Raw genomic sequence first — 27,069 nt, forward strand, 5'->3', positions numbered from 1 at the left:
TTGAGTTTGTAAAGTTTTTAATGGACTTGTTCAACATTTCCTAACATTGTTGGAATTTGAGCCCAAGCAAATTCAGGCACTGCACAGACACGCAGAGATCCTTTGCAGAGCACGACTGGGTTTTAGAGTTTAGGCCGCAGAGATCCAAGCACAGGTTTGTCTGAGCAGAACTCCTTCCACCAGGATGGACGTTCCAGCACTTTGCTGCCCTGCATTACTGTGGACCACAGGTGGTTGTAAATCTGCAGGAAGAGGACAAAGGAAAAGTGTTTCTTCACGTATTTAACACGGATTCTCACGCTTATTATCTGAGATTACTTGTGTTGCGATGTAGCCAAATGTAAATAAAAGGGAAATGTTTCAATGTCCTTGAAATTTGACGGACAGCAACGTTTTTACGATACAGCTGGATTTTCTGTGTTTGTATGTGTTTACCTGTCCATCAGCGCAGCCAATAGGTGAGTTGAGGATGAAATCGGTGGGTGCCAGGACATCCACTAAGGCTACTGCATCATCCTTTAGCTGTGAGAGAGACAGAGCAGATTTTACAGTCAGGCCAAGCCATCATTTCTTCAATGTCCTTCTGTTCCATGAAGACATTCCCAAAGTACAGGAGAGCACAAGTAAGGCACTGTTAGACCATACGAGTCAGTGCATAACTACATGGTCCAAACGATGGATGGAGTCGCTTTGAGGTCACCGACAGATTCTGAAGCTTTGAGATTTTTTGCTGTCTTTGTGTTTAGAAATCAAATGTTGTGAATCACAAATCTGACTGAGACCCAGGATACGGCCTTCTCCGGTGGACACGTTAATCAAAATGTGGACACGCCCTGAAGCATACCAGAGTTTTGACTTTCATGGTACCAAAATAGTCAAATGTCAAGTTTAAGATGAATGTGTAAGATTATCTGCTTTACTCTGTCAAAGGAGCCACTCCTGTTTTTATTCCTCATCTCTTAACTCATAAATACAAACAGCTGAATAAAGAACAAAAACACGACAGTACGAAATGCACACGTGTGCTTATTACAGCAACCGCATTTGTAATTGCTTTGATAATAAGTGGAGCTGTGCCCTATACATAGGAATGTATATGCATTTCTGTATACTTGAGCAAATTCCTGTATATCTGCCATAAACAGATCCGGCCTCTTTCTCGTGTACCTGGGAGCAGAGAGTGAGGATTGCCATCTGGACCAGCTCAGCAGGCTTACGTCCACTCCAGTAATTACCTAGAAACAACAACACTGTGTTACCACATCACTACGATGAAGATTTCTCCGTGTATACAGCATCGAGCCCACTACATACCCTGGTACAGTGTCGCCATGTGGCTGCTGAGGCTCCACAGCCCATACAAGGCACAAAGTTTCCTTAATACTGGTCTGAGACCAGCTGGTGTGTCCTGATTAGTGGTCAGCTCATGAAATCTCTGCAGGCAGGTGTGCTCAATGTAGGCCAAGGCCAGTGACCTGCAGTAGTAAACCTGTACACATACATACATTTAAGTACACTGAAGACATAAAAACACAGACACAGCTGATTTGTAATCTAACCACGTGCACGTGTTCTGGACGTATCAATCCGCAGGCCCACAAAACTCCTCTACAGGAAGCTGATTGTGGCTTTTTAAAAAGTCTAAACCTCTGATCCTCCGAGTCTCACCCAGTAGATAAAGCAGAGTTTAACTGGAGCCAGTGTGGGTAAGGGGCCTTACATGCCTGCTCACCCTGGTATGAAGAAACCTGACCAGCCTAAATCAGATGCTATCAGTCCCATCTGTTAGCGGTTGCTGCCCACTTGTAATTTGTGGGATGATTTCAGTAGCCTGGACAGCAAGGAAGGATTATTTTTTACCTGTATTTGTCCCACTAAAGAATAATATTCAGACTTCTACGTTTCACCAAAGATGAAAAAGTGAACGTTCACTATTTGAAGCAACTTAGCACTAACAAAATAACAATCAAATCACCTGAACTAAACTTATTATACTATACTGACCAATCTGCTCTGAGCTCATGCTGACTCTGTTATGTTTGGTAACAAGAGGTTGGAGAAAGGATGAGCACAGAACGATCCTGTTATTCCAGGCCGAGCTCCTGGACGTATGATGCAAATCGAAATCCTTCTGATTTAAGCTTTTAGCACAGAACAAATGAGCAGACAAAAAGCCACAAATTAGAAAATCACTTCACAGGTCGGACTGCAGCTCCACCTCCACTGCTGCCATGTTCAGCTGTGACCGTCTGAGATCTTCTGAACTGCTCATCTGACACAAGATAAAAGGGAAGAAGCTCAAATCTATTTTACATCCCACTTTGGTACCTGCTCACCCTTTCTCCCCCCTCTCTCCTACTGAGCGTCACATCTTTGCATGTTGACCATCCAACCATGTAACCATCAGTGTCCACCCACTTTTATTCTACTTCTCTCTCTCTACGTCACATCACACTGAAACATTCAGTCACATTTGGCTTCATGCTTGGCTTACAGTTGTGTAATTTCACATGAACATTTCTGTAACATGAACATCAACTCAAATACAGAGTAAGACTTTCTTTTACTTTTAAACTCTGTTAGGTTATTTATTTATTTCAGGCCCGTTCTTGTTGCCTAAAATAAACTTCTCTGTAAGTCAGACGCTCTCTGACGTTAGCGTGTCGCTTTCAACCTCATTCTGAACCCCCCCCACACACACAGTACTGCAGATACAGGCTAATGTCTGCATCATGGTGCTGCACAGCCTGCTATGAGTATTTCTGACCTGATCTGTTTACTATGATTTACATCCTGAGTAGACGATATAAGGTTGGAGCGGACAGACAAATCTTAGAGTCTTAGAGGCAGAACATTTCATAGTGTTCATACTCTTTTCCCCAGACCATAAAAGCTTCCTGCTGACTAAGAAAAAAAGGCAATCAAGTTCCAAGGTCCATCACTGACAGCAGCACAGGCTGTGTCAGTAACAGGTCATCTCAAATACTGGGTTCATGCCAGTCTGGAGTAAGTTCATCTCAGATCGATGAATCCAAATCAAACGACCTTTAGCTCAGTCTGATTTGGATAAAAAGCATCAAGTTTCTGTCCAAATTTCAGCCAGTGAAGCTGCATGTGATGCTGAATGCCACCAGAATCAGATGTTTGGATGTATGTGTGTGTGTGTCTGCACACAGTCGTTGGTCTTACTTGGCAGTTGTTACGGGCTTCAAAGTCATCGTTGCCCGACGCTCGCTCTTGTTCCAGCTTCTTCTGACTCTCCTCCAGCAGGAAACACACAAGCCACTTATAGGCTGCCAAAGGCACTGACAGACAAGGGGGAGGATGTTAGCTACACTGGAAAGGTTTCAGTAATATAGTCTGTAGTCAAGCTGAACCAGTCACAGCAGAAAGGCAGATACATTTACATGTTTATGGCCAACTATTATAAATCACAATCAGGCAGCTTACAGTGCAGAGAAGTAGACACATGCGGCTCTATCAGTTCCCCTTTTTATTTATGTTCCTTTTTTCTTAAATGTTCCCCACCTCCCCTCCTTTGTAATCACATCGATGGTGTTGGGTTAGCACCAGCGTGCAGTGTGGGGTCCTCTCAGACCCACAGCAGAGGGCTGAGAACTGACCCCAGATCCTGAGGAGGGAGCCTGTTTCTTACTGGGTCAGCAGGGAAATGAATATATGAATATCAGGGCTAAGTGACTAAAGTTCACTACACTCTTGTTTGTGGAACATATTGAAAATTACACATTTACCTCATTTGCAAATCTCGCTCTGTTTTAAAAGGTTTAGTATATAAGAGGATCTGAAAGGAAGAAATTCCACCATCTCATGTAAAAGTTGATTTGAAGCTGTAGCAGAAAGTAACGTACCTGCAGAATCCACACAGTCGTCCACTGTGAGTGCAGTGAACCTGCTTTTGAGGATCTCCTGAGACTCCTCCAGAAAATCCACGGTGTGAAAGGGAGACTCAATCCGCACACCATCTGACCCCCCATAACCAAACACCAAAGAGAGAAGCTTCAGTGACTGACCCAGCCCATCTATTGACCTTTACTGCAGGTATTTATAATCTGCTGGTGAACAGAGGACTGACCACGCTGTTTTGCATGGAGCCAGGAGAGCAAATAGCTGCTGGTCTGTTGCAGCAGTACGTTGTTGTCTCCTTCATATGTGCAGTTTGGGTCATTGTCATCACGCAGGTCACCCAACCGATTCACTGAATAAAAAAGGAAACACTGACGTATACACACAGTACTGTGCACAAGTGTTAGGCAGGTGTGAAAAATGCTGCAAACAAAGAAAGCTTTCAGAAGAAATGATGGTTTATTGGCCCCAAATGTATTCTGCAGCAGGACAACAAGCCCAAACACACAGCCGGTCATGGAGAGCTATCTTCAGCGTGAAGAAGAACAAGAAGTACTGGATGGTCCGGCCCCCACAGAGCCCTGATCTCAACATCATCGAGTGTGTCTGGGCTTACAGACAGAAGGATGTGAGGACGCCGACATCCACAGCAGACCTGTGCTTAGTTCTCTGAGATGTTTGGAACGACCTACCAGCAGAGCTCCTTTAAAAACTGTGTGTGGACATAGAAGAAGGCAAAGGATGGTCCCACCAAAGATTGATGTGATTTAGCTCTCTCTCGATACCTACTGCAACCATTACCGATCTACACCACAGCAGCAGTGATCAGTGAGATGCTTGGCTACAAGCTCAACAGTCAAACAGAGCAGTACCCTCCATAGAGAAGGAGACTAGAGGCTAAGCTCAAGGTAGCACAGAGGGAAGTTAGCAAACTATCGGAGCTGCAGAAAGGTGCAACAAAGAAAGTGCCTAACATGTACAGCAAGCTGTCCATTCCCGAGGCCTTGGAAACTGCCAAGCAACGACTCACAGCCTTGACCAGCCAAGGAGGTTCACCAGAGAGAACAATGTTGCTACAAAAATGGTGAGAAAAAGCCAGTTAACAGTGGAAGAGAGACAGACCATCATGACACTTAAAAATATAGGTCTTTCCTACAGAAACATTTAAAAGAAAGTCAGTGAATCGATTCCTTCACCATCAAAGGCACTCAGGAACTGTGACAGGAAGAGGTCTGGCAGACACAAAGACACAGCTGAATCAGAGGACAAGTTTCTGAGAGTTAACAGCTTGTGTGATGGCGGCTCACAGATCAACAGCTTCAAGCGTAATAGCGGTCGTAGCGAGCAAGTCTCAGCTTCAGCTGTGAAGAGAAGACTTCGAGCTGCAGGTTTGACAGGACGAGCTGCAGAAAGAAAGCCAGACGTCAGACTAAGACTGAGGCTCGTCTGGGCCATGAAATGCTACCATTGGACTACTGAAGACTGGAAGAAGGTGTTATGGACTGATGGATCAACATTTGAAATCTTCGGTTCGTCACGCAGGATCTTTGTACGCCGTCGAGCAGGTGAAAGCTCCACAGTGTGTGGCATCAACTGTCAAACATGGAGGAGGAAGTGTGATGGTCTGGGGCCGTTTGCTGATCCAGGGTCAGTGACGTGTACAGAGAGAGAGGCTCCCTGAACCAAACTTTAACTTTACTGGCAACCAATGAAGAGAAGCTAAAACTGGAGCGATATGTGACCTTCTGTTTGTGCCAGTTAAAAGTGTTGCTGCAGCATTCTGCACAGTCTAAAGAAACAAGCAAAGAGACTTTTACAATAATCCAAACAGGACGAAATAAAGGCATGAAGAATCATCTCAAGATCCTTAGATCAGGGGTCTCAAACTCCAGGCCTCGAGGGCCGGTGTCCTGCAGGTTTTAGATCTCACCCTGGGTCAACACACCTGAATCAGATGATTAGTTCATTACCAGGCCTCTGGAGAACTTCAAGACATGGTGAGGAGGCCATTTAACCGTTTAAATCAGCTGTGTTGGATCAAGGACAACTTAAACCTGCAGGACACCGGCCCTCGAGGCCTGGAGTTGGACACTCCTGCTTTAGATGATAAAAACGGCTCTGAACCAGCCGTTTGGAGTGATGCTCTGTTGAACTGTTGAATATGACACTGAGGTTCCTGAGGTTCGATTCAACAGAAGAGTCTAAGAAACTGATATGCTGTCCAATAATCAAATTATTAATATTTTCATTCATCCAAAGACAAACATTTAAACATAGGATAGTAGATTTTTCCAGAGGTGCCACTTTGTCTAAAATAGAGTTAGACTGACTGCTGAAGGATGAAACCTTTGAGTCCACATCACCAAGTTTAAATCAGCATCAAACATGGCAGAGAACCTTTCAGCAGCATCCTGGTTTATAATTCGTCTTGGAATAAAATGACAAAATAAAAAATATGCAGCTGTGGTCACTCAGATGCAAACCCTCCACACAAACAGCAATTATAGTTAAATCCAAGGAGAGAACAAGGACCAGTGTGTGTCCTTTATATGACTGGGACCAGAAACATGCTGCCTAAAGTGAAAAGATTCTGTATTTTTGGATGAGTGCCTCCCTTTTATGGCACTGGTTTGGTCAGGATGCACTGTGACGGGCGTTATCTTCTCTAATCTTTTTTGAGAGGGCTTTGCAGATTATTTTAAGATCAACATTAATATATTGGACAATAGCTGACATGCAGACTTGGATCAAACCAATGTTCTGATTAGTAGATGACCTGCCCGTCCTCCTGAGAGACAGCCAGCCCTAAGTGAGCATGTGCAGGAGTGATATTGAGACAGAGAGAGACTGACTGGCCAAGTATCCGTGTCCACCACAGGCCTCCCGGCACTCCTGGATGCCTCTTTGAGCAGTCCATGATCCCAGTGGTTTGCTGGAGCAACCAATTGCATGGATCTCTCTGCCCATCCCTGCCTGAGAAACACAGATATATTCAACTTTACTTCACAAAAACCGAGCACTTCAAATACACACATGCTGCATGCTTACTCACTGTGTCACTGTTGTCTTTCAACATCTGTCCAATCTGAAACTCAACAAAGTTCATTAAGATGGATTTGGTGAAGTTTTCAAGAGCATAGGCTGCCGCCAAGTACGGAATCAGACGCCATTGCTGGGAAAACACACAATAAGTAGATGGAATTTAATAACAACAGCCACACTCACTCACTTACTTACTGTTGCTGTTCAATATTAAAAAACATGATTCCCACAATACACTGATGGACTCAGGAAACTAAGAAAACAAACCTTATTTACTCTGCACTACGTCAGCGTACAGATCATTACATAAATCGTTACTGTATCTGAATCCTTATGTGAGGATTTATCATTTCTGGATATTCAGTAGTTGAACTGCTTTTACATCTTCATTAACAGCAGTGTGACGGTGTGTCCCCGAGGAAAGATTCAAAGCTTCCAGTCCAGATTTTATAATTCATCCAACTTCAGTCGTTTGTTTTATTGTTACTTGGCATCCATTTCCATAATGCATAGGATATTTTAATGATTCAATTATACTTTAATTCCAATAATAAAAGCCTAAGCGCACACAATAGTGATGTAACTGCTACAAACAGTAACTTTAAATCTAAACAGAAACTCACCACAGCTCAGACCTAACACTGAAAATAAGAATGAATGAAACAGCTCTGACAGTGGTTAATATCTAATCTATGGATGGCTCCTAAGCAATGATTATTTTGTAAAACCGACCACGTTTTAGTCGCTTCAGAAAGGCAAGCTGGTCTGATGGGCTCTAACAGTAACTGTCAGCAGTCCTTCAATCACAGTGCTCACATGCATAAATGTGCACAGCTTCCTCATTCTGATAAAACCAGGGATGCAAAAATCAACCTAAGGTCCTGTTAAAGGTTTTCACACCACTGCTACGTTGGAGCAGTTGTGTGCATGTGCAACTTTAACATTTCAATCCGAGCTCCTCTTGGTCGGCACTAAATCAACATGAACCAACAGTTTCTCTGTTACTATCAATAACTCGCTGATCTTCGTTTCTTCCTCTGTGAAACGTTTGTGTGTCATCCTCGACAGTGCTCTATCTTTCAATTCACACATTAATAATGTTACTCGGTCTGATTACTTTCAATTGCGCAACATTAATCGTCTCCGTCCTTTTCTCCGCCCACGTCGCTGCCATTCTTGTCCACAGCCTTGTTACTTCCTGGATTGATTATTGTAATTCACTTCTTTTTGGTCTTACTCAAAAATCCATCCACAAGCTCCAGAACTCTGCTGCCTGTATCATCACCAGGACCCCTTCTATCCACCACATCACTCCTGTCCTGCAGCAGCTTCACTGGCTCCCGGTCAAATATGGCATCAATTTCAAAATACTCTTGCACACATTTAAGGCTATTCATCATCTCTCTCCTCCATATCTCTGATCTGGTTAAGATCACCGCCCCATCTCGTTGTCTCAGATCTACTTCTTCCCTTTCACTCTCCGTCCCCTCCCCCCGTCTTGCCACCATGAGGAGCAGGGCTTTCAGCTGCTCTGCTCCACGACCTCCTGATTTAAGAAACATCTCTTCCTTCTCTCTCTTTAAGTCCCAACTCAAAACCCACTTGTTCAAAATAACTTATCCTACATAACCTCTCCACTCTGCTCTTTTGTTAGTTTATGTCTTATGCTTTTATGTTGCTTTTTATTCTACTGTGACCTTGAGTGTTCTGAAAGGTGCTTTCAAATAAAATGTATTATCATCATCATCATATCATTATCATTATTATATTATTATTATTATTATTAAACTAAACTGGGGATTATAGATTACATAGTATTAGTACACTCTGGTGTTATCTTTCACATTTTGTGCGGCTAGCTTAGTGCAGGCAGCACCAATGAATCAGCTGCTAAGAGATGAGGCAGGAAGTCTAACTGAAGGCAGGAAGGTCTAATCCCCAAGGATCCTGAGAAGGGACCGGACCCATCCATCTGCTGGCCAATAACCTGCCTCAGTAACACACGGGGCCTCCTGTCCAGCATCAGAGGGGCAAACATGAGCAGGCAGCTCGCTTACTAACATGCTGTCTATCTGCTGATTCCAGGTCTTTCTGCAGCTCTCCACAAGTAGTCACTGACTCTTGGACAACTCATATTTCATTTCACCCCTCTGTCTGAAATCTTGCACCTGGTCGTGGACGGTTTATGTGCTCACTCGAGCCTTCAGCAGTTTGGAAATTCTCGTTGACATCAGTACGTTTCCCAACAATAAGGTTGCAAAGGTGTTGAGAAAGCTCCCTGGGGTTAAACATCGAGAGGTTTCCTGTGTGACACCTGCTTATGAATGAATCAGCTGGTATTAATGTTGATATCGTGGCAGTGCTGTCTTCTAATTACTGACAGGTGGCAGCTGTCAGGCTTCAGTGTCCTAACTTTCCATGCATTTGGCACCTCACTTCCTTCATGTGTTCAACACCTTTCCCCTGTTTCACATGTAGCTTAATTCATAGACATTTATGGTTTGATTTTTTTGAGTAAATTGAATATGTTGTTCCCAACACCTAGTGAAAATGTCAAAAACACCTTTACAAATATATTTAGTTAGAAAACTGGGTGAAACTTATTTTACCCACTAAACGTTACCTGTACCTGATATTATTACCTGTAACTGGTACTCTAAAACAGGGATTTCCTCTGTGTCTGTGGGTCCAAACTGTCTCCTGGCAGCTGAGAAGCGGATAGCCACTGTCAAAGCTAACTTCAGGTTGATAAGAGCCATCCTGGTGATATACACTCTGCCCCCTGATAAGGCACCAAGAGATGCCCCAAAACGCTTTTTAGGGTCCTGGAAGAGACAAAAGAGACACTGATGAGGACTGATTAAAAACACAGCAAAGATATTATTATTATTAGTTATTCATAAAATGTCCGTGTGGTCCTTCACAGGATTGCTGAATTGCGTTTCTGAATATGAAAACATAAAATGATTATTTAACTGCACTGCTAATGTTCTTACACAAAATCAAAACTTAAATGTGAATTCATTCATTTCTCGATCCCACAGTTCCAGCAACTACATGCCATTCAAATGCTGGGCAGGCACAGAGTACTGACAGAAATATACACACGTGCGTGAATATTTATGCCAGTAATATGTGCTGCTCTGTTCTAAACATTTCAGGTGATTATTAAGGTCAGTGAAACACTGCTGTAGGAGACGGCCTGAGGCTTTGAACTGAATCGACCTTTAAGCACCGTGTCACAGTCTGCTGATGGCAGAATTATTACAGCCTGATTGCAGAAATCAGGCAGGGTAGGATGTTGGCTTTGTTAGGGATCTGTTAAAGATCTTTGTGAAGGCGCCCATAAGCTGGTCAGCACATGCCTTGAGTACACATACCATCAGAGGCGGCAGCCTTCACTGGGTTCACTGCACTGGGCACTTGGTCTAATGTGTTTTTCCTCTGTTGGCACATTCTACGTACTGTGTGTCCATCTTTAACCATGCTTTGTTAAAATCACCAGCACTGATGAAAGCCCCGTCCACATGTATCTGCATGTATTTGGTGATGATACTGTGCACCTGGCATTAGCCATGCTAACGTAACCCAACCACTGCAGGAGCCTTCTTATACCCTGCACCCTGCACTGCGTGGTGTTGGATGAGGGTGCACAGCAGAGACGAGTCGGACACAAGTGTTCGATTTGTGGCTGGACTGCACAGTTTATTCAGACCAGGGTCGGGCGATATGTAAAAATTTTCCAACCAACAGTCAATCCAACAATCGCCCATGGGCGATATATTCTTTTTGATGGGCGGGGCAATGTAATTATGCGCAGACGGATTTGCACATTTACAACACGGACGAAGTCCAAACATGGACGAACTAGTTTCCAAAAACAAAAAAACCTCGCTGTCAGCGTTAACGCGGCTTAAACGCAGTCATCACGATTAAACATGTTAACACGTTCGGCCCATCTGGAGCGCAGAACGAACAAACTTTGGACAAACTGCTTGAAATGCGTTGACAGAGACATTTCAGGGATTTAGACTCAGTCTGCACTGAGTACGTAATATCGGATCGGTCCATCTCTACTATATACCACGATGGCGGCACACACAGTTGGAGCAGCTTACAGCTCTCCGTCTCAGTTCTGCTTTCAAAATTTGCTGCACCCGCCAGAGCCTCTGATAAGTGGCCTGACAATAGGTTGGAGATGGTTCCAGGGGCATCATGACGTAAGAAGTTAGTAGGTCTGTAATCCTGGGGGTCTTCGGTACAGGATTGAAGCATGATGTTTTCCACAGCACTGGGACCCTCAGATTCAGACTCATCTTGAACAGTTTATGAAAGACTCCACAAAGCTGGGGGGGGCACAGGGCTTGTGGAATTCGGGACTTACCTTGTCTGGTCCAGCAGACATGCCACTCCACACCTCTCTCATGCTGCTGGACTTTCCACTCCACCTTTCTTCTGTAATTGTTCTTAGCCTCTCTTATCTTGCCCTTAAGAACACCTGAACCATTCTCACCTCCTCTTGTTATTTGGGTAACAATGGACCGTCCAAGCTGGGACAATGGACTAGGTGCAAAAGGTTGTGTTGATACACTCAGTAAGCTCATTGATGTCCTCACCATGATTTTCACAGAGTGTCGCCCAGCCTATCACCTCAAAACAGCCCTGTAGTTCTGCTAAGCCCTCCTTCATCCACCCCCTCATACTTCTAGTGGTCACAGGCTTGCCTTTCACACAATAGGCACAAAGCGGGGAGCGAGATGAATCAGGTGGGGGGCTGTGGGGTTAGGCGAGGGAGGAACATAAAGAGCCCCCAACATTCTCCAAAAGTTGATTCTGTTCATCTGGACGTAGCGTTTTGTGGGAGAAACGTTTCGTCACTCATCCAGGTGACTCCTTCAGTCTCAGCTGACTGCAGCTTTCAATCTTATAAACAGGACATTTGCATAATGTCTGAAACCAACACACTGAAGGAACAACATTACATGTGGGGGGGGGGGGGGGGACGACTCCCAGCAGCTTTCAACCGCCGGTTGTCAGAAATGCCGCTTGCAGCCAGCTAAGTGACTGTATCTCTACATTTGCTGTTGATAAGTGTTTTTAACCGCTAATAATTTCAATAACTTATAAATAATTAGTTCTTTAAAGAAAGAGCATCTCTGAAATAAACCCATTGTTCTCTAGAATATGGTTAAAGGTTATATCTAAAAAAGCTAAGGCACAGGAAATCAGGCTGTTGAGTTTGAAGTGCCTTCTTTGGCTGCCACTGGAAATCTGCACGGACCTTAAATGGTGTCACGTAGCGACCATCAGGAGTCAGATCTCCGGTCTTATTCAGCAGGTTCTCGCGTGGGATTCTCACATTGTGGAACATCACAAACCTGTTGTGAGAGAAAGACGTAAATGTTACAGAAAAGAATTGTTACACATCAAAGAGCGAGCCATTCAGTGGATCCTAATGTTTCTTTGTTTCTGGTGTGCAGGCAGGTCAGGCAGATATTTGTTGTTGTCATCATCATCATCATCTTTTTTTTTCCTAATTTTTAGTCTTATGGCACCAACACATTTAAAAGAACAAAAGTTGGGATGGAGGCAACAAAAGACTGTAAAATGAGGTGGTACATTTTCTCAGAAAGTAAAGATGGGCAGAGGTGGAACCATTTCTGAACACTGCTAAAATAAAATTGTGAATTTTATGAATATCATCATCTACAGTACAAAGTGTTAACAAAAGATTCTGGAGCAGTTTTCTTTTGTTAACACTATATTAACAATCCAGTATTGGATGACCATCATCTTTAGGCCCTCAGGTGGCACCGGATTATATTCTATTATTTACAATATAGCGCAGGGCACTGAATTGGGTGATTCCCACAAAGCTGTGGTTAGTAAGTCTAGGTCATATTCTCCAAAACCAAAGAGACCTCGAGGAATAAATGGGTTTTTTCAAAATTCTCATCACCAGTATGTGTCTGGATCAATTTTTTTTATGTTTTTCGTTAATGTCATAAAAATCCTTATCATATAAAACAGATATAATTCTGCCATGCTATGTAAAATCTCTATATTTATGCCTAATATTATTATATATGGTATTTAACCAAAGAAAATATTTGAATTTATTGAAAATTACTGTGTCCACGCTAAATGTTTCTCATCACCTGCTCAATAAAAAGTACTGTGTCCCTTTAAACTGACCAGCAGTCCCACAATGCATCTCTTCAGAGATAAAATCCAAAATGGACATGTGGTCAGTTGTTCCCTCTTCTCTTACTTTGTGATGTTTTTGTAATGTTACTGAATCTTCTGTCGTTATCATTACCGATATGAGATTATTCTCAATACTTTTTTAAAGGACAACATGGAGCGTCTGATGGTCTTCTAATCCCGGGTGGGATACTGTGGATCCAATCCGAAGTAAAGTCCGGGTTCAGACTGAGGCCAATGTCTATCAGTTCCAGATGACTTAAAGTAATTAGTGCATTGCAGAAGGACACAGCATTTTGTAATTTTAAAGTCTTACTCTTTACTGGAAGCATTAAATTACTTTGGTCAGAAGCACATCGATGGTTTATTATCCCCTATGTGCTGATGCTTAGTTATATCTGTGGATAGGCTTTGCTGGTTATTACAAGGTCTGGGCAAACACACAAACATGATTGGACTTTTGCCCTCAGAGATCTCTGATCTGTCCCTTCCTGGGAGGCGTTCTCACTTGATATTGGCTCTCTGCAGTAGAGTATCACTTACTGTTCCTTTTACAACACATAGATAAGGTTCACAAAAATACCACTATGTAGCCAGTTTAATTAATAACTCATAACATCTTATTTTATAAGTCTAATCTTCATGTGTTTTATCTTGTTCGATCACCTGCTTTTTCACAGTATTCATTCACGTTGTCTGTAGGGATTCACCAGCTTAGCTCGGTGCTCCAAATGTTTAGTTATGCACAGCTACTTTCAATACCACTGATATTTAGACTCTTTTTGTCCAATTGATCATCGAATTAACTTCAACAATTACTTTCACTAAACCAAGGGTTCAGTTGAGGAGGTCATTCAGCCATTTAAATCAGCTGTGTTGGATCAAGGACATCTAAAACCAAAAAAGACCTGGATGACCTCTGCTTCTACATTCAGATAAAACTGAGAAATCGAGGAGGATGCGGATGATGTTGATGATGATTTATTTTTCACTTGCAGTTGCCTGCAGTGAAATTAGACCTCTTCCAGCCATACATACATTACACAAACATCACATCGGTGAGACAGGTCAGAACAGGTAGCGTAAAGAAAAACAATGAAATGTCCCTTCTTCTTTTTGCGTTATCAATTGATCCATTGGTGATTAAGCTGCGAGCTGACAGTTGCATTAAGGGCATCATGAGAGCTGACCAGGAGCACAAAATATCCTTATATGCTGCCGACCTCCTGCTGTGTATGTCAGAGCCTTTATGCTCTCTTCCCTGTGCTCTCACTATTTTTGAATGTTTTGGCAAACTTTCAGGTTACAAGTTGAACCTGCATAAACGTGAACTTCTCTGTGTCCACTCTGTAGCCAGGAAGGTTTCATTTTCAAATTTTCAATTTAAAGTTAAATCAGAGTATGTGACCTATCGGGAGTTAAGGTTACCCACTCATACAAAGGTCTTTATGAAAGAAACTTTGTCCCGCTGCTAGAGAATACTGAGACAGATCTTCAGAGATGGACCAGTTTACCACTGTCATTAACTGGCTGCATCAGTTCTACCAAAATGAACATACGACCCAAGTTCCTTTATTTGCTTGCTACTTACCCAATAAGTATTTTATAACACTGACTAAGCATATCTCTGCATTTATTTGGAATGGCAAAAGTCCACGAATTCGTAAAGATTTCATGCAGAGGACTAGGCCAAACTTTCAGTCTTATTATTGGGCAGCAAATATTCGAAATATGCTGCACTGGATGAGTAGTTTCGCTACAGAGACTCCATCTTGGCTCCAAATTGAGTCATTGAGTCAAACGTGCCTATCAGCTTTGTTGAGTGCAGCTCTCCCATTAGAACTGTACAACTATAAACGTAACCCTTTGCTGTATGACGCTCAGAATCTGGGTGCAATGTAGGAAAAGGTTTGGGTTACCCTTAATGTCAATTAAAGCACCGATCAGCTCAAATCATATGTTCCCTCCATGATGGACTCTGCCTTTAAAATATGGGAAAGTAATGGCCTTAGAAATATCAAAGACCTTTTTGTAGATGGGATTGTTGCCTCATTCACGCAGCTCCTGAAGCAGTTTAATGTTCCTCTGGAGCATTTTTTACGCTATTTACAAATTCTCCACTTTGTAAAGAGTCGATTTCCTTTATTTCCGGAACTACCTGAGGAAACTTCTTTGGATAAAATTATTAATATAAACATTCATAATACCGCCCACCCCTAAGACACCGTCATACAGTCTAAATGTCAAATGTGTGGTTAAAAAGATTCATGAAGATAACTGTAATGTTCTTTCAGTACTCTGAAACACTGTGTACCATTCCAGCACACCAACAACTCTACCTGGTGACTGCAATAGCCAGTGAGAACATATTTCCACAACATCAAGGGCATCATGTCTTTATTTGCTTGTGTTTTCCATCTTATTTTACAAATGCAGCATTTGCAGTCACCTACCCATTATCCAGTCCATTCTGACCCAGCTTCTTCCCCATGTCTCCGACCAGTACACCAGGCAAAGCCAGCAGGGTCTTGGGATCTCTCAGCTGGAGCAGAGTGATTACAGCTTAACTGGCTGTGTGTCAAATAATACACAAATCTACACAAACAGCTGAAAATAACACACAGTATAAGATACCTGCAGTATGACTTTATTTGACCAACTCTGCTGATCATACATGATTTCTAACGCTTTTAGAAATCGTGGTGTTCTCAAGTCTTTTCAGACAGTTATCATTTTTAAGAAATAATGAAAATAACACACCATTTTGCTTTTATTTAAATTAAATAGTCTTTTGTATGCATCTTCCTTTCTGTAAGGGCCGTGCAGCCCACGTTGCAGGTTATGCACAGCGCACAAGTGAGCGATAGCAGAGAGTCCAGGCAGGGTAGGTTGACATGAGGATTTGTGACAGAAGAATAGCATTAAGAGTGAAAAGGAAAGGTTTATCTGGTGGAAGTGAGACCTGCTGACAGGATGACAAGCTGGAAGTGGCAGAGTGGAAGATACTAAGGCTTCTTTATTGAGAGTGAAGAGAATGGACCAAATTAGGAATGACATAAATTAGAGAGACAGCACAGGTCAAGCATTCTGGAGACAAAATTAGACAGACATGCAAGCAACAGGAAAAGAGGAACCACGGAAAAGATTTACATGTCCTCCACTAAGGGAAGACATGTAGAGGGCTGCTGTAACGAGAGGATGCTTGGGACGGGGTGAGACGGAGGCAGATATCTGCTGTGGTGCAGCTGAAAAAAAGCTACTTGAGGGACGCCATCTGAGCTTGAACAATGATCAGGTACTAGTGATGGGCAGAGCGAGGCGTGTACGGAGGTTTCAAAACAATCTGAATCCCATCTCCACAGTGACACCTGCTGGCCAATTTGGCTATTGCAACCCTGTGAAACCGTAACACAGACAAGTCCAGCACAATTCCTAACAAAGCTACTTAATCCACCAGACTGTCAATAATGGAGACCACCACACACTTTGGGGAAATCCCTGCACAAACAAGGCAAGAAAATATTGAGCCTGCTGCAACCATAATGAACAGGGATGGGAATTGAGAAAACCAGTTCCCAGTAGTCCAATTCCTTGGACTTGTTAGTCTGCCTATCGATCCAGTTCTAGCACTCGCACTACAATCAGCTGATTTCAGTCCGCGGGTCAGAGGAGGAAAACAGCGACACAGTCTAGAGCATGGACATGGACGTTTACATTTATTGCACAAAAGGATGAGATAAACGGTAAAGTGGGAAACTCCTCACACTACTTTGGCAAGCATCTGCTAATAGAGCATGCTAACGCAAAGCTAGCTAAGAACACAGAGTGAAAGCTGAATGAATGCCGAGCCCAGCAGCCATCTTTTCTTTTTGCAGTCAGCTTTGAATTCTACTAAGACAAAGACCTTAGAGATGGAAGATTTGTGCTGGCGTGTGGAGTTGTAGCCTCGTTGTTATTTTTAATTGTTAGCTTTTTTATAGAGCAACTTATGTAACAAGTAGTATAATAAATAACCTTTTCCCAGGAGTAATTAAGTATCATACTGCATTACTTTTAAGTAAAGTGTTCTGTGAAACGTGTAATAATGGCGTTTTTAATTAACAACTCTAATCACAACAAAGAAGGTAAACACCTCAACAACCGTGGACACACATCTGACCCACAGCATGGAATTAATCTGCATGACTGTCATTTCTTTCCTGCTGCTTAGCAACGGCGGTGACTCTCAAAACAAAGTGAACAAGAACCCAGTGAGAATCGATAAGAGAACAGATAAGGTATCAAACTGATAACTGATATTGATAATGGAATCAGAATCACTACATTCTTATCAATTCCCATCACCAGTAATGAACAGAGTGCTTCAGCAAAATCCTCCCTCTGTTAACATTTGTGTTGCTCACAATAACTCACTAAAATAAAACATAAATGATAATATTAAGTATAAACACAGGTTTTTTGTTAGCTTGCTCACAGCCCTCAGAACTTTCTAGGAGCTCATGTCATCAGGTTTCCTCTACACACTGTCAAGTAAAGCAAGTAGCTGGCATGTGTTAACTTTTATTTTTAATTAATTTAAAATTATATTTAAATGAAAAAATGTAATTTGTTTCCTTCTTCAGAAAAACAAACATTTGTTTACAGGGTCTAATTCTGATCAAATGTTACAGTCCATTTCATGCACGTCCATCAGCTAAATCATCTTCTGCTGAAGCGCACATAAATCTAGTTCGCTCTGAGTCACGTGACCTGGATGATTTGAACCACACTGAAACATCAGCACCTCAGAAGCTTGACACAGTGTCAAAACAGCAGTAGTGAGCTTCACATCCCTATCAGTTAATAGAAACTTAGCTGTGAGGTCTCCTATGGCTCTAAACACTGTTGGAGTTGATGGTCTTATTTCAATAGCTACCTGACAACACAAAAGCTCTTGGACTTTCTGATAGTTGCCTTGTACCTTGTGATGCAAGCAGCCATTTCTTTAAAGATATTCAAATTCACCAGAACTCACCGGGACAACAAAAGAGTGCAGTCCGTGGCACACCTGATCAGGTGTGTAGAGCTGAGCATACACCACAGCATGGGTAGCAGTCTTTCCCAGGTTCCCCACCCAGAACTTTGCAGCCTCAAAGTCCGGAGAGTTGATCACGAACTCCTACAGAAGAGAAACAGAAATCAGTTCAAGTGAGGAGAAATTAAAATTCCTCCATGTGACCCTCAATTAGTCAAATGAAAAGTCAGCTATTAGAGACTTACACTGTATGACCTAAGGGGTGCGCTCTCAAATGCCCTCATAATTTTAAATTAAAATTTTATTTGATTTCATTATTTTATGACATGATCGCATGAAACGGCCAAAAGTCGACAGTTAAAATTAAGCTCACAACTTTAACAAACTTATATAAAAGTCTTAAAATGTAATGTGGTTGGTTGGAAGTGGAAGAGAAAGCTTAGCAACTTCTAGATAAGAGCCCAGATGAAGCATTTCTGGAGGGTGTAGCTGTAAAGGGGAGTTTTTCCTTCCCACTGTTGCCAGAGTGCTTGCTCATCAGGGGTGTCTGATTTTGGGGGTTTCTGTATTATTGTAAGGTCTTTATCTTACAGTATTAAATGCCTTCAGGCGACTGTCGTTGTGATTTGCCACTGTATAAATAAAATTGAATTGAACTGGATCTACAGGGCAGAGCCCCACACCGTAACCACAGTGCAGTCAGACAAATGCCATTTTCCAGGCGACCACCAAACCAAGACTGCTCGATCAGATCAGCAGTAGGAGAAGCAGTATGAGAAAATACCTACTGTTAGGTATTTTAGCACCATGGGAGCATTTACTGGATATTGTTTTATAGTGACATTATGCAGGAAAACTGTCATTCAATAAGGCCCCTTTGTTTTAGTTATTTTTCTATTTGACCCAAGAATTGATGTGTGAGAATCACAGGCTGGTACAAGGTTGAAATACCACAGAGATCACTCCCTCAGCTACATTAGTTTCTTAATCTTTTAGACGCCTGTTGAAGGCCAGATGGTTTGTTTCAGATTTCACTAATGAAAGAACTCTTTGTTTTGTGCCTTGAAAATATGTCGCTGAGATAATCACAATTGTAGCTGAACTAATAAACTACACAAAGGATGCTTCTTCACCCAAGGGCAGGAAGACGCTCCCTTATCTTGGTCTGTACTGGTTTAAACTGATAAATCTGCTGTCTCATGAATTTTACCCTCTATATAAACTGTTGTACTTGTGAATAAAGTTGAGTCAATTTGGGAAGACAATCTAAAGCAGTCTGTTTTCTTGTTCTCCCAAGCTGCTCCCGAGCTCGTACTAACACGCTGAATGGCATGCTTGAATATTACTTGAGAATATATTTGACTGTGTTACAGACTAAGGGACATTCTCTGCTGATAGGTGAAGGTACATTCTCTGCTGATAGACGTCCACGCCTCGAAGGAAGCCGATCCACGGATTAGGCCTTGGAAACCGTTTCCTTCACCTACCAATCCTGGAGACCGAGCAATACTGGAAGACCATATGGGAGAAGGACGATACTTAACAACAACGCTCAGTGACCATAAGAGCAGACCACAGCAACCTCCTGAACAGGATCCAGTAACCATCACAGTGGCAAACATCCAAGAAAGAGTCTTCAGCATGAACAGCTGGATAACACCAGGCCCTGATGATCCAAACCCACTGGCTGAAGAAGCAAACTGCACGCCATGAGCACCTGGCAGCACAAATGAACCAGCTGCTATGGAAAAGACATGCTCAGAAGGGCTAACGAAAGGCGAAACAGCAGCTACTGGTAGACAGAGCAGTAGCCCGAGACTGTAAGACCAGACTGACCGACCTGTGCACCGCCTGTATTGACTACAAGAAAGCCTCAATGACTCAATGCTCCACACATGGATCCTGGAATTCTTAGGGATCAAGGGGACCCTCAGAACCTACAGTGGGGATGTGAAGAACAACACTAGAGGCCAACTTCAAGCTAATAGCGCAAGTGGCATCAAGTGCACGATCTACCAAGGAAATGCTCTCTCCCCACTGTTCTTCATAAGCCTGAACCCCCTCGGTGAAGTCATCAAATCTGGCTATGGATACCGACTACGGCATGGAGTAATTGTCAGGCACCTCCTCTACATGGATGACTGTACTCCAAGAGTTCACGAGACATTGATTAACTGATCTATACCACTAGGATCTACAGCAATGACACTGGAATGTCATTCGAACATGAGAAGTGTAGTTGGATGGTAACAAAAACAGGGAATAATCAGCTAGTCAAAGGAGGACAAGCCCGACCTCAGCATGCATGAAGGGTTTCACTCCAAAGCACCCTGAGACTACACGCTAAGGCGAAGTAAGGTTGCTATGGGCTACTGTGTGTAAAAAACACTTTTCAAGATGAAACTACAAAGATCCATGAGTACATTAGGAAGATGGCCACATCCGATTATGCGTTTAGTGAATTCCTCAGGCAGCAGAAACCCAAGAAAGATGAAGAGCGAGAAGTGGAACCATCATGGAAGAAGAGGCCCCTGCATGGCATGTACAACCAGCAGACAGAAAAAGTGGCTGATATCAAAAAATCCCCAGGAAGTGGTTCCTGTGGTACTCTGAGCATTTGGTGCAGTAATCCCAAAAATGGGAAGTTGGCTCCAGCAGTTCCCAGGAATGACATCCAAAACCCATCCAGATAAAGACTGCCTGCAAGGTGGTGTGTGTTTGTTTTCAGAGTGCACTGACCTGAGTAGAGGGGTCATACTTGGCCGTGGTCCTCATGGCTCTGGTGTTACTGCCATGGCTCAACTCAGTCAATGCAAAGCATCCAAAGATCTATAAGCACATATGTAACTCGATCTAAATCTATACAAAGTTTTATGAACACAATAGCAGACAGTGAGCAGTCGACTCCTTTCTCCTCTTACTCAGGATTCGCTGTCTTACCCTCAGGTCTTCGGTGTTTTCAACAAATTTCTTATGTCTGCTTGACCCTGAGTTGGCAACAGTTGCTCCAAACATCTGAAACATAAAAGGTTTTGAATCTAACTGAATGACACGATAAAAGAAAAACAAATAATAACAGCTATGTGAAGATATTAAACAAATGAAAGCTTTTCCCCCAATTTTAAAAACTGATTTTAACACAACCGATCTTTATGCAGAATACCCTTTTAGTGATGTTTTGCTAAATGCATCCTGGAGAATAATAATAGTGGCTCAATCCACAAACTAGAAACTTCCTAATGTTTGTGGAAATTCAAACAAACAAACAAACCACACGTTCTATGGTTTAAAATTACAGTGTTGCTTGTCGCTTGTTTTAGAGTGAAAACAGCTGTGGCTTTGCCAGTCATAAACCGTCTTAACATTGCTCAGAAACACAATCTTAGTCATCTCATATAACATACACTCTGTGTGTCTGTGTGAGGACATTTTACTCAAACATAATTACCCCCAGGCTGAGGAAGAGCTTAGCAACCAAGGCCCAGTCATACATGCCCAGACAGTCGTCGAGGTACATCGCTTTCCAGGGATTGGCCATCGCCTCTTCCTTGGTGACAAAGTTGTACCGAAGCAGCTGCTTCATTCTGTGAATTTTCATATGGAGTTTTATTGTCTTTAGAAAGTACCGACTTACAGAACAGAGGACACGACAGGTGCTACATAACTTCAGCTGTAGTTTACCAAGTAGATACCTCAGAAAGGTCAACTCTCTCTTTTTCTCTATGGGGACATCTTCACCAGGCTGACGGGCAAACAGAGGGTCGTTCTCCAGTGTCCTGAACACATGTTGCTGTAATGTGGAAAGGACCAGACAGAGTAAGACAAAGTGAAATCCACCTGACAAAATGCTGCATAGTTGATAGCCATGGCTTAATGGAAAAGAATATGAACATTAAAAGAGGTGAAATGTCTCCATGTGATCTTGTTTGCATGACATTCATTGTATAATACAGTTGTTTGTGATGAAAAATGTCAATATCACAAAGTTAAATCTAAGCTGATAGCTGCTTGAGCTTTCATAAATTAAAAGTATTTGTCGCATAATTCTGCAGATGAAAGTTGAGCCCTGCTCTGAAAACTGCCAGCGTTTGAAGAAGAGCTGCAAGAAGCTAAAGTGTTAGCCAAAGAGGAAGGCATTACGAGCGGCACAGATGTAGCAAATTCAAAGGTTGTTCTTCAGCCTGGAAATGGTAACAAGAACGTACAAGAATCCCACATTCATCTTAACATCAACTTATCCTTTATGTTAAGATTTTATTTTGGACTACTTACTTTAGGAACACTAAGGAATACTTCAAAGAACCTCCTTAATCCCACGGACACATGCTCCATAGAGGAAGCAGAGTCTGGGGACGAGGGGGCGACTCATCCTCCAGGACGGGTGAGATCACTGAGGCAGTTAAACAAATGCTTAGTGGCAGAGCTCCTCGGGTGGATGAGGTTCACTGAGGTTCTTGAAGGTTCTGGATGTTGTAGAGCTGTCTTGGTTAACACACCTCTCCAATATTGTGTGGAGATACGGGGGCGGTACCTGAGGAGACAGTTCCCATTGGCAGGGAGGGAGACCGAAGGGTGTGCTCCAACTATAGGGGGACCGGTTCATAATTTGAATGGAAGAAGCAAAATGTTCCACTTGGGTGGTCTCAGATCTTGTGTGGCTTTTCCCAGATGCCCACTCCGGGTCAGGGACGAGTTGCTGCCCCAAGTAGAAGAGTTTAAGTATCTCAGGGTCTTGTTCACGAGTGATGGGAGCAGGGGATCAACAGACGCAGTGGTGCTGCAGCTGGAGCGATGCGGACTCATCCCAGGATAAGCAGAGGAAATTGGATAGATGGATGGACTACTCACTTTAAATATTTCATTTTTATATTCATCCACCAGTTGGCACCACTGTTTACTAATGTAGGCAGTAATTTCACACTTTACTGTTTTCTGTAAGTGTGCCTTGCTGTTGAAATTAGAAGTGTATGTTACTTTTTATATTGCATAATAGTGAGTGTGTGTGTGTGTGTGTGTGTGTGTGTGTGTGTGTGATGTTCAACTTCAAATCTTCCTTCACAGAAGGCCACACTCTGAATAATGATAAACCGTGAGTAACCTTTCAATGCTTCAAAGATATCTCAGCAGTAAGAATCAAAAGCAACAGCAGGAAGAAGAAACACGAAAAGCTGGAGGAGTACCAAGGGCTCAGAGAAGAGCTCGAGAAGATGTGGAGGGTGAAGGTAACGTTGGTCCCAGTGGTAATCGAACCAGTCGGTGCAATGGCCCTCAAGCTAGGAGAGTAGCCCCAGCATGTCTCAGGAACAACATCATATCTCTGTCCACAAGATATGATGCTGCACCGGACCTGTGTGTGTGTGTGTGTGTGTGTGTGTGTGTGTGTGTGTGTGTGTGTGTGTGTGTGTGTGTGTGTGCTCAGAAGCAGAATCATGGAGAAGTGTGATGATTTATTCTAAGAGAAGTGAAAACGCAATAGTTAAAGGTGAGGATGTAAATACATCATCCTGTTTATGCTCCAAGTGAAAATCTCTTGGCTTCTCAGTGGCAAGTTACAACAGTTTAGGCTTACCATATGATTTTCCTGATCTCACGCAAACGCTGTTTAATACACAATGCCGTGAGTACAGCCTGTGCTGTTACCTTGAATAGATATACATCTTCTCCATCTATAAAGCGGACCATGTCCTTCCAGCTGAAGGAGGCTTTGTTCCTGTAGACATCGAGCGGGCCGCTGGGGAGGTCAGCCACGTCACGGTTCATCATGTTTTAAGGCACTGTGCACTCTGAAGAGATACAAGACAGAAGAAAATGGGACAGTAAATGAACAGAACTAGTCCTAGCACTGGACCCTGTGAAAGCACACTTTAATGTGTGCACTGAAATATTATGCTCAACAGTACTGAATGCTGCAGTGAGGTCAAGCACAAGCACAGAGATGAGTCCAGAGTCAGAGGCCTTACTAAGACAGGTCCTGTGCTGTGATGAAAGCTGACTGAAGCGCAGTATCAGATATTTCTTTTAAGAAAGTGTACAAGTCAGATTAAATGCATTAATGTACACATTTTAGTGGCCTTGAAGATTCAATAACATAAATGTAATGCTGGGTTCAAAATTGTGCATTAATACCTGATAACTAAATACCAATATTGCACAATACCTTGTGCAATACTTTTTTGTAAATAGTCAATGGTGCAATAGACCTCAATACTTGAAATGTGCAATTCACTTGTATTTTTATTCCTATTTATTCCCTTTGTATATTTTATTTATATTTGTCTGTGTGTGTGTGTGTGTGTGTGTGTGTGTGTGTGTATATATAAAAATATTCTGTAACTGTAACTTCTGTCGGTGCTGTGCTTTTTTTGGAAATCGAATTTCCCAGAGGGACCCACCCGAGGGATTAATAAAGTTCTATCTTATCTTAAACTGCACACGCGCTTGATGTAAAGTATAATTTTAATGACAAGTTTTTTTCTTCGTTGGTTTAGTGACGCTATGCAGGTACAGGTCAGTCACCCACGGGAGGCCTACTGTGGCATTCACTGAGTGTCTATTTGCACACAGTCTGATTGTAGATTCGACCAAAGTCTTTAGCAAATGTTTTACAGCTAGCACATCAACAATGACTACTGCACTTCAAATAAGCTCTTTCGTGTTGATATCGGACGCACAGACGGACTTTTTTACGGCTCAAGAACATCACCGACGATCAAAGACCAGCGTGACCTTTATACCTTTTTGTAACTTATCAGCTGCCAAACGCGGACCAAAGTTCAAAGCTAACAGCGTCTGGACCCGCTAATGCACGTGAAGGAGTTCCACGGCGTTGTGCTCAGCGTCACCTGCTGTGGACTGGCAGGTGTGCAAAACTAGAGAAGTGACGAAAGGAAATCCTCAAGGTTGATTCTGGTCATCTGGACGTTTTCATCGAGAGAAACGTTTCGTCACGCATCCAGGTAACTCCGTCGGTCTCAGCTGACTGCAGGTCTCCCCAACATTATAAAAGTAAAGTCTTCACTTGAATAAGCCTTTAGGTGCATACGTCACGTCACGTCACGTCTCATATCTTACCGAACGCTGCGGTTGTCACGCCGGCGTGTTGCTGGCTTCTCTGTCAGTTTCCCAACTGAGCTGTGAGCTACGCGTAAGAAGGTAAGCAGGAAAAATGACGCTTCCTAACAGCGACGACAACACTTCCTCTCTGCATCCTTCAGAATAAAAGTATCCTCTAGCGCAGTGAAAAGTAACATCATTTGTTACATTTTAGGAAATCCATGCGGAATCACGTGATCACATCGCTTATTACTAACGCTGATGTTACACTGATGTAACATATGCAAAACTCCAACGTTAAAATATCACTTTATGAGTTGATTATTAGTCTAATCTATTTTATGATGCTGTTTGATAGGTTTGAGTAAACTTGTAATGCAATTGTAACCGAGGACAAGGGATGAGTAAACGGGGCAAAGAAATAATTGATCATTTATTTATTACATAAGTTAAACATACAAATTCCCAGTCGTTTCCAGACAGGACTTACAACACATCCTGCTGATATCCCAGCTGCACATGAGACTTACCACACAAACTGTGCGAAATAATACTGCAACCCGTCACACCCCGCTTAGCGACACTGCAATCGTGGCACACACTGCAAACAATTCGGGTCTCAGCGCAGCTGGGAATCAGTGCTATGTATGGCCTGTGATCTGAGAGATAAAGGGAAGTGGCACAAACAATTAAAATAAAAAAACAAAAAAACAAAAGAGAGGTTAGTCCGCCCTTACAAAACTTACTCTCAATCAATAACCGCCTCTACGGCTGGACGGACTAACCAAAACAAAATTACAAATCAATCAAAAGAACAAAAAAAAAAAAAAGGACAGCAGAGACAGCACAGCTGGAAAACAAACAACATTATCAATTAAAATATTACCCAATAAAATAGCAATTTTATAAAACCATTCAAAATCATGAAGCTAAAACAAACACTCAATATACCTACAATATTGATCAGTTTCCCTGCGCGCAGTCGATCTAGGGCTTGATCAATTCTTCTATTAAAATTCGTGGTCACACTAAAAAAGTCCAATGACACATTAAAAATAGGCACATGCAAAAGATCCAAACAAAAATGGCAAAAGTCTCTTACCGACAGTATACCCACTCGCACCTGAGTGAATTAATTGCCTCTGGTTTTTTCCACAGAAGAGCGCTGACTTCACCCCATACACCCACTACCTTTTCACAGCTCTTCAGCCAATCACCTGGCAGAGAGCAACAAACTGCCAGGTGACACTTGTTACACAATATTTATTTGTTTTAGAACAAAGGGAAACTGTCTTATACAGCACACCACAAACATACAACATATCGAGAACATTACCCCAAACCCAAACCCTACGAGTCCCTTTCCTCCCCGTCTCCACCCCCACCCTCCTTACCAACACATATATGCTTTGCAGCATAACCACAACATTCCAATGACACCACAGGTTAACGTCATGAATAAGGAGAGAGGTACAATAGGTCAGTGCTTTAAAACAAAAAGAAGAAAATTACATTAACTCGCCTATTGCACATTCCTGAGTAACCTTTTGGTCTGATGGGTAATCTTATTTTGAAAAGTCGTTCTGTCTGAAGACTATTCTGAAATACATTCGAAAGTTACTTTGAAGGATATTATTACTTGCTTTGAACGTCACCTGTGCGGTTTTAAATTCAAATCAATTCCATGCATTTAATAACTTGTGAGTTTAAAAAATGATTATTTGTGCGTTCACGAAACCAAACATTATGCATAATTCTTATTGCTCTTTTTTGCATTGTGTATCTTTTTTGTAGAGAACTCTTCTAAGTGTTGTCCCAGATTCCAACACAATAATTTACAGTGTGCAGTAAGGTGTGTGCAATGTTTTATTGTACAGGACGTGCCTTGCTTT

The 27,069-nt window shown here is 42.4% G+C and overlaps 1 protein-coding gene across 6 annotated transcripts; it reads right to left on the bottom strand.

The window, feature by feature from the left end:
• On the bottom strand, nt 1-26,368 carry acox3 (acyl-CoA oxidase 3, pristanoyl). Of its 6 annotated transcripts, XM_026160853.1 has the most exons (21): nt 26,280-26,368; nt 26,133-26,205; nt 25,708-25,836; nt 23,765-23,907; nt 21,817-21,914; nt 21,573-21,708; nt 21,065-21,139; nt 20,864-20,953; nt 18,125-18,268; nt 15,564-15,652; nt 12,188-12,284; nt 9,549-9,731; nt 6,917-7,036; nt 6,717-6,837; nt 4,094-4,216; nt 3,870-3,983; nt 3,190-3,305; nt 1,315-1,489; nt 1,168-1,235; nt 436-522; nt 1-242 (listed from the first exon to the last, which is right to left on the bottom strand). In XM_026160853.1, the coding sequence occupies exons 4-21, from the start codon at nt 23,885-23,887 to the stop codon at nt 123-125; spliced, it is 2,079 nt and encodes a 692-aa protein (XP_026016638.1). In that variant the 5' UTR covers nt 23,888-23,907; nt 25,708-25,836; nt 26,133-26,205; nt 26,280-26,368; the 3' UTR covers nt 1-122. The 6 variants fall into 6 exon arrangements, with proteins under 6 accessions (XP_026016638.1, XP_026016651.1, XP_026016645.1 ...); XM_026160866.1 differs by lacking the exon at nt 26,133-26,205; XM_026160860.1 differs by lacking the exon at nt 25,708-25,836.
• Nucleotides 26,369-27,069: the final 701 nt, after the last annotated feature.

The sequence above is a fragment of the Astatotilapia calliptera genome, chromosome 3 (assembly GCF_900246225.1).
Source record: "Astatotilapia calliptera chromosome 3, fAstCal1.2, whole genome shotgun sequence".
Classification (NCBI taxonomy): Eukaryota; Metazoa; Chordata; class Actinopteri; order Cichliformes; family Cichlidae; genus Astatotilapia; species Astatotilapia calliptera.

Bases quoted from the DNA above. Each gene is read 5' to 3' on its own strand.
- acox3 (XM_026160845.1), bottom strand. From the start codon at position 23,887: ATGATGAACCGTGACGTGGCTGACCTCCCCAGCGGCCCGCTCGATGTC. The intron at 20,954-21,064 runs GTAAGACAGCGA...ATGTGCTTATAG, and splicing joins AAAACACCGAAGACCTGAGG to ATCTTTGGATGCTTTGCATT. The intron at 3,984-4,093 runs GTCAGTCCTCTG...ATGGGGGGTCAG, and splicing joins GCTCCATGCAAAACAGCGTG to ATGGTGTGCGGATTGAGTCT.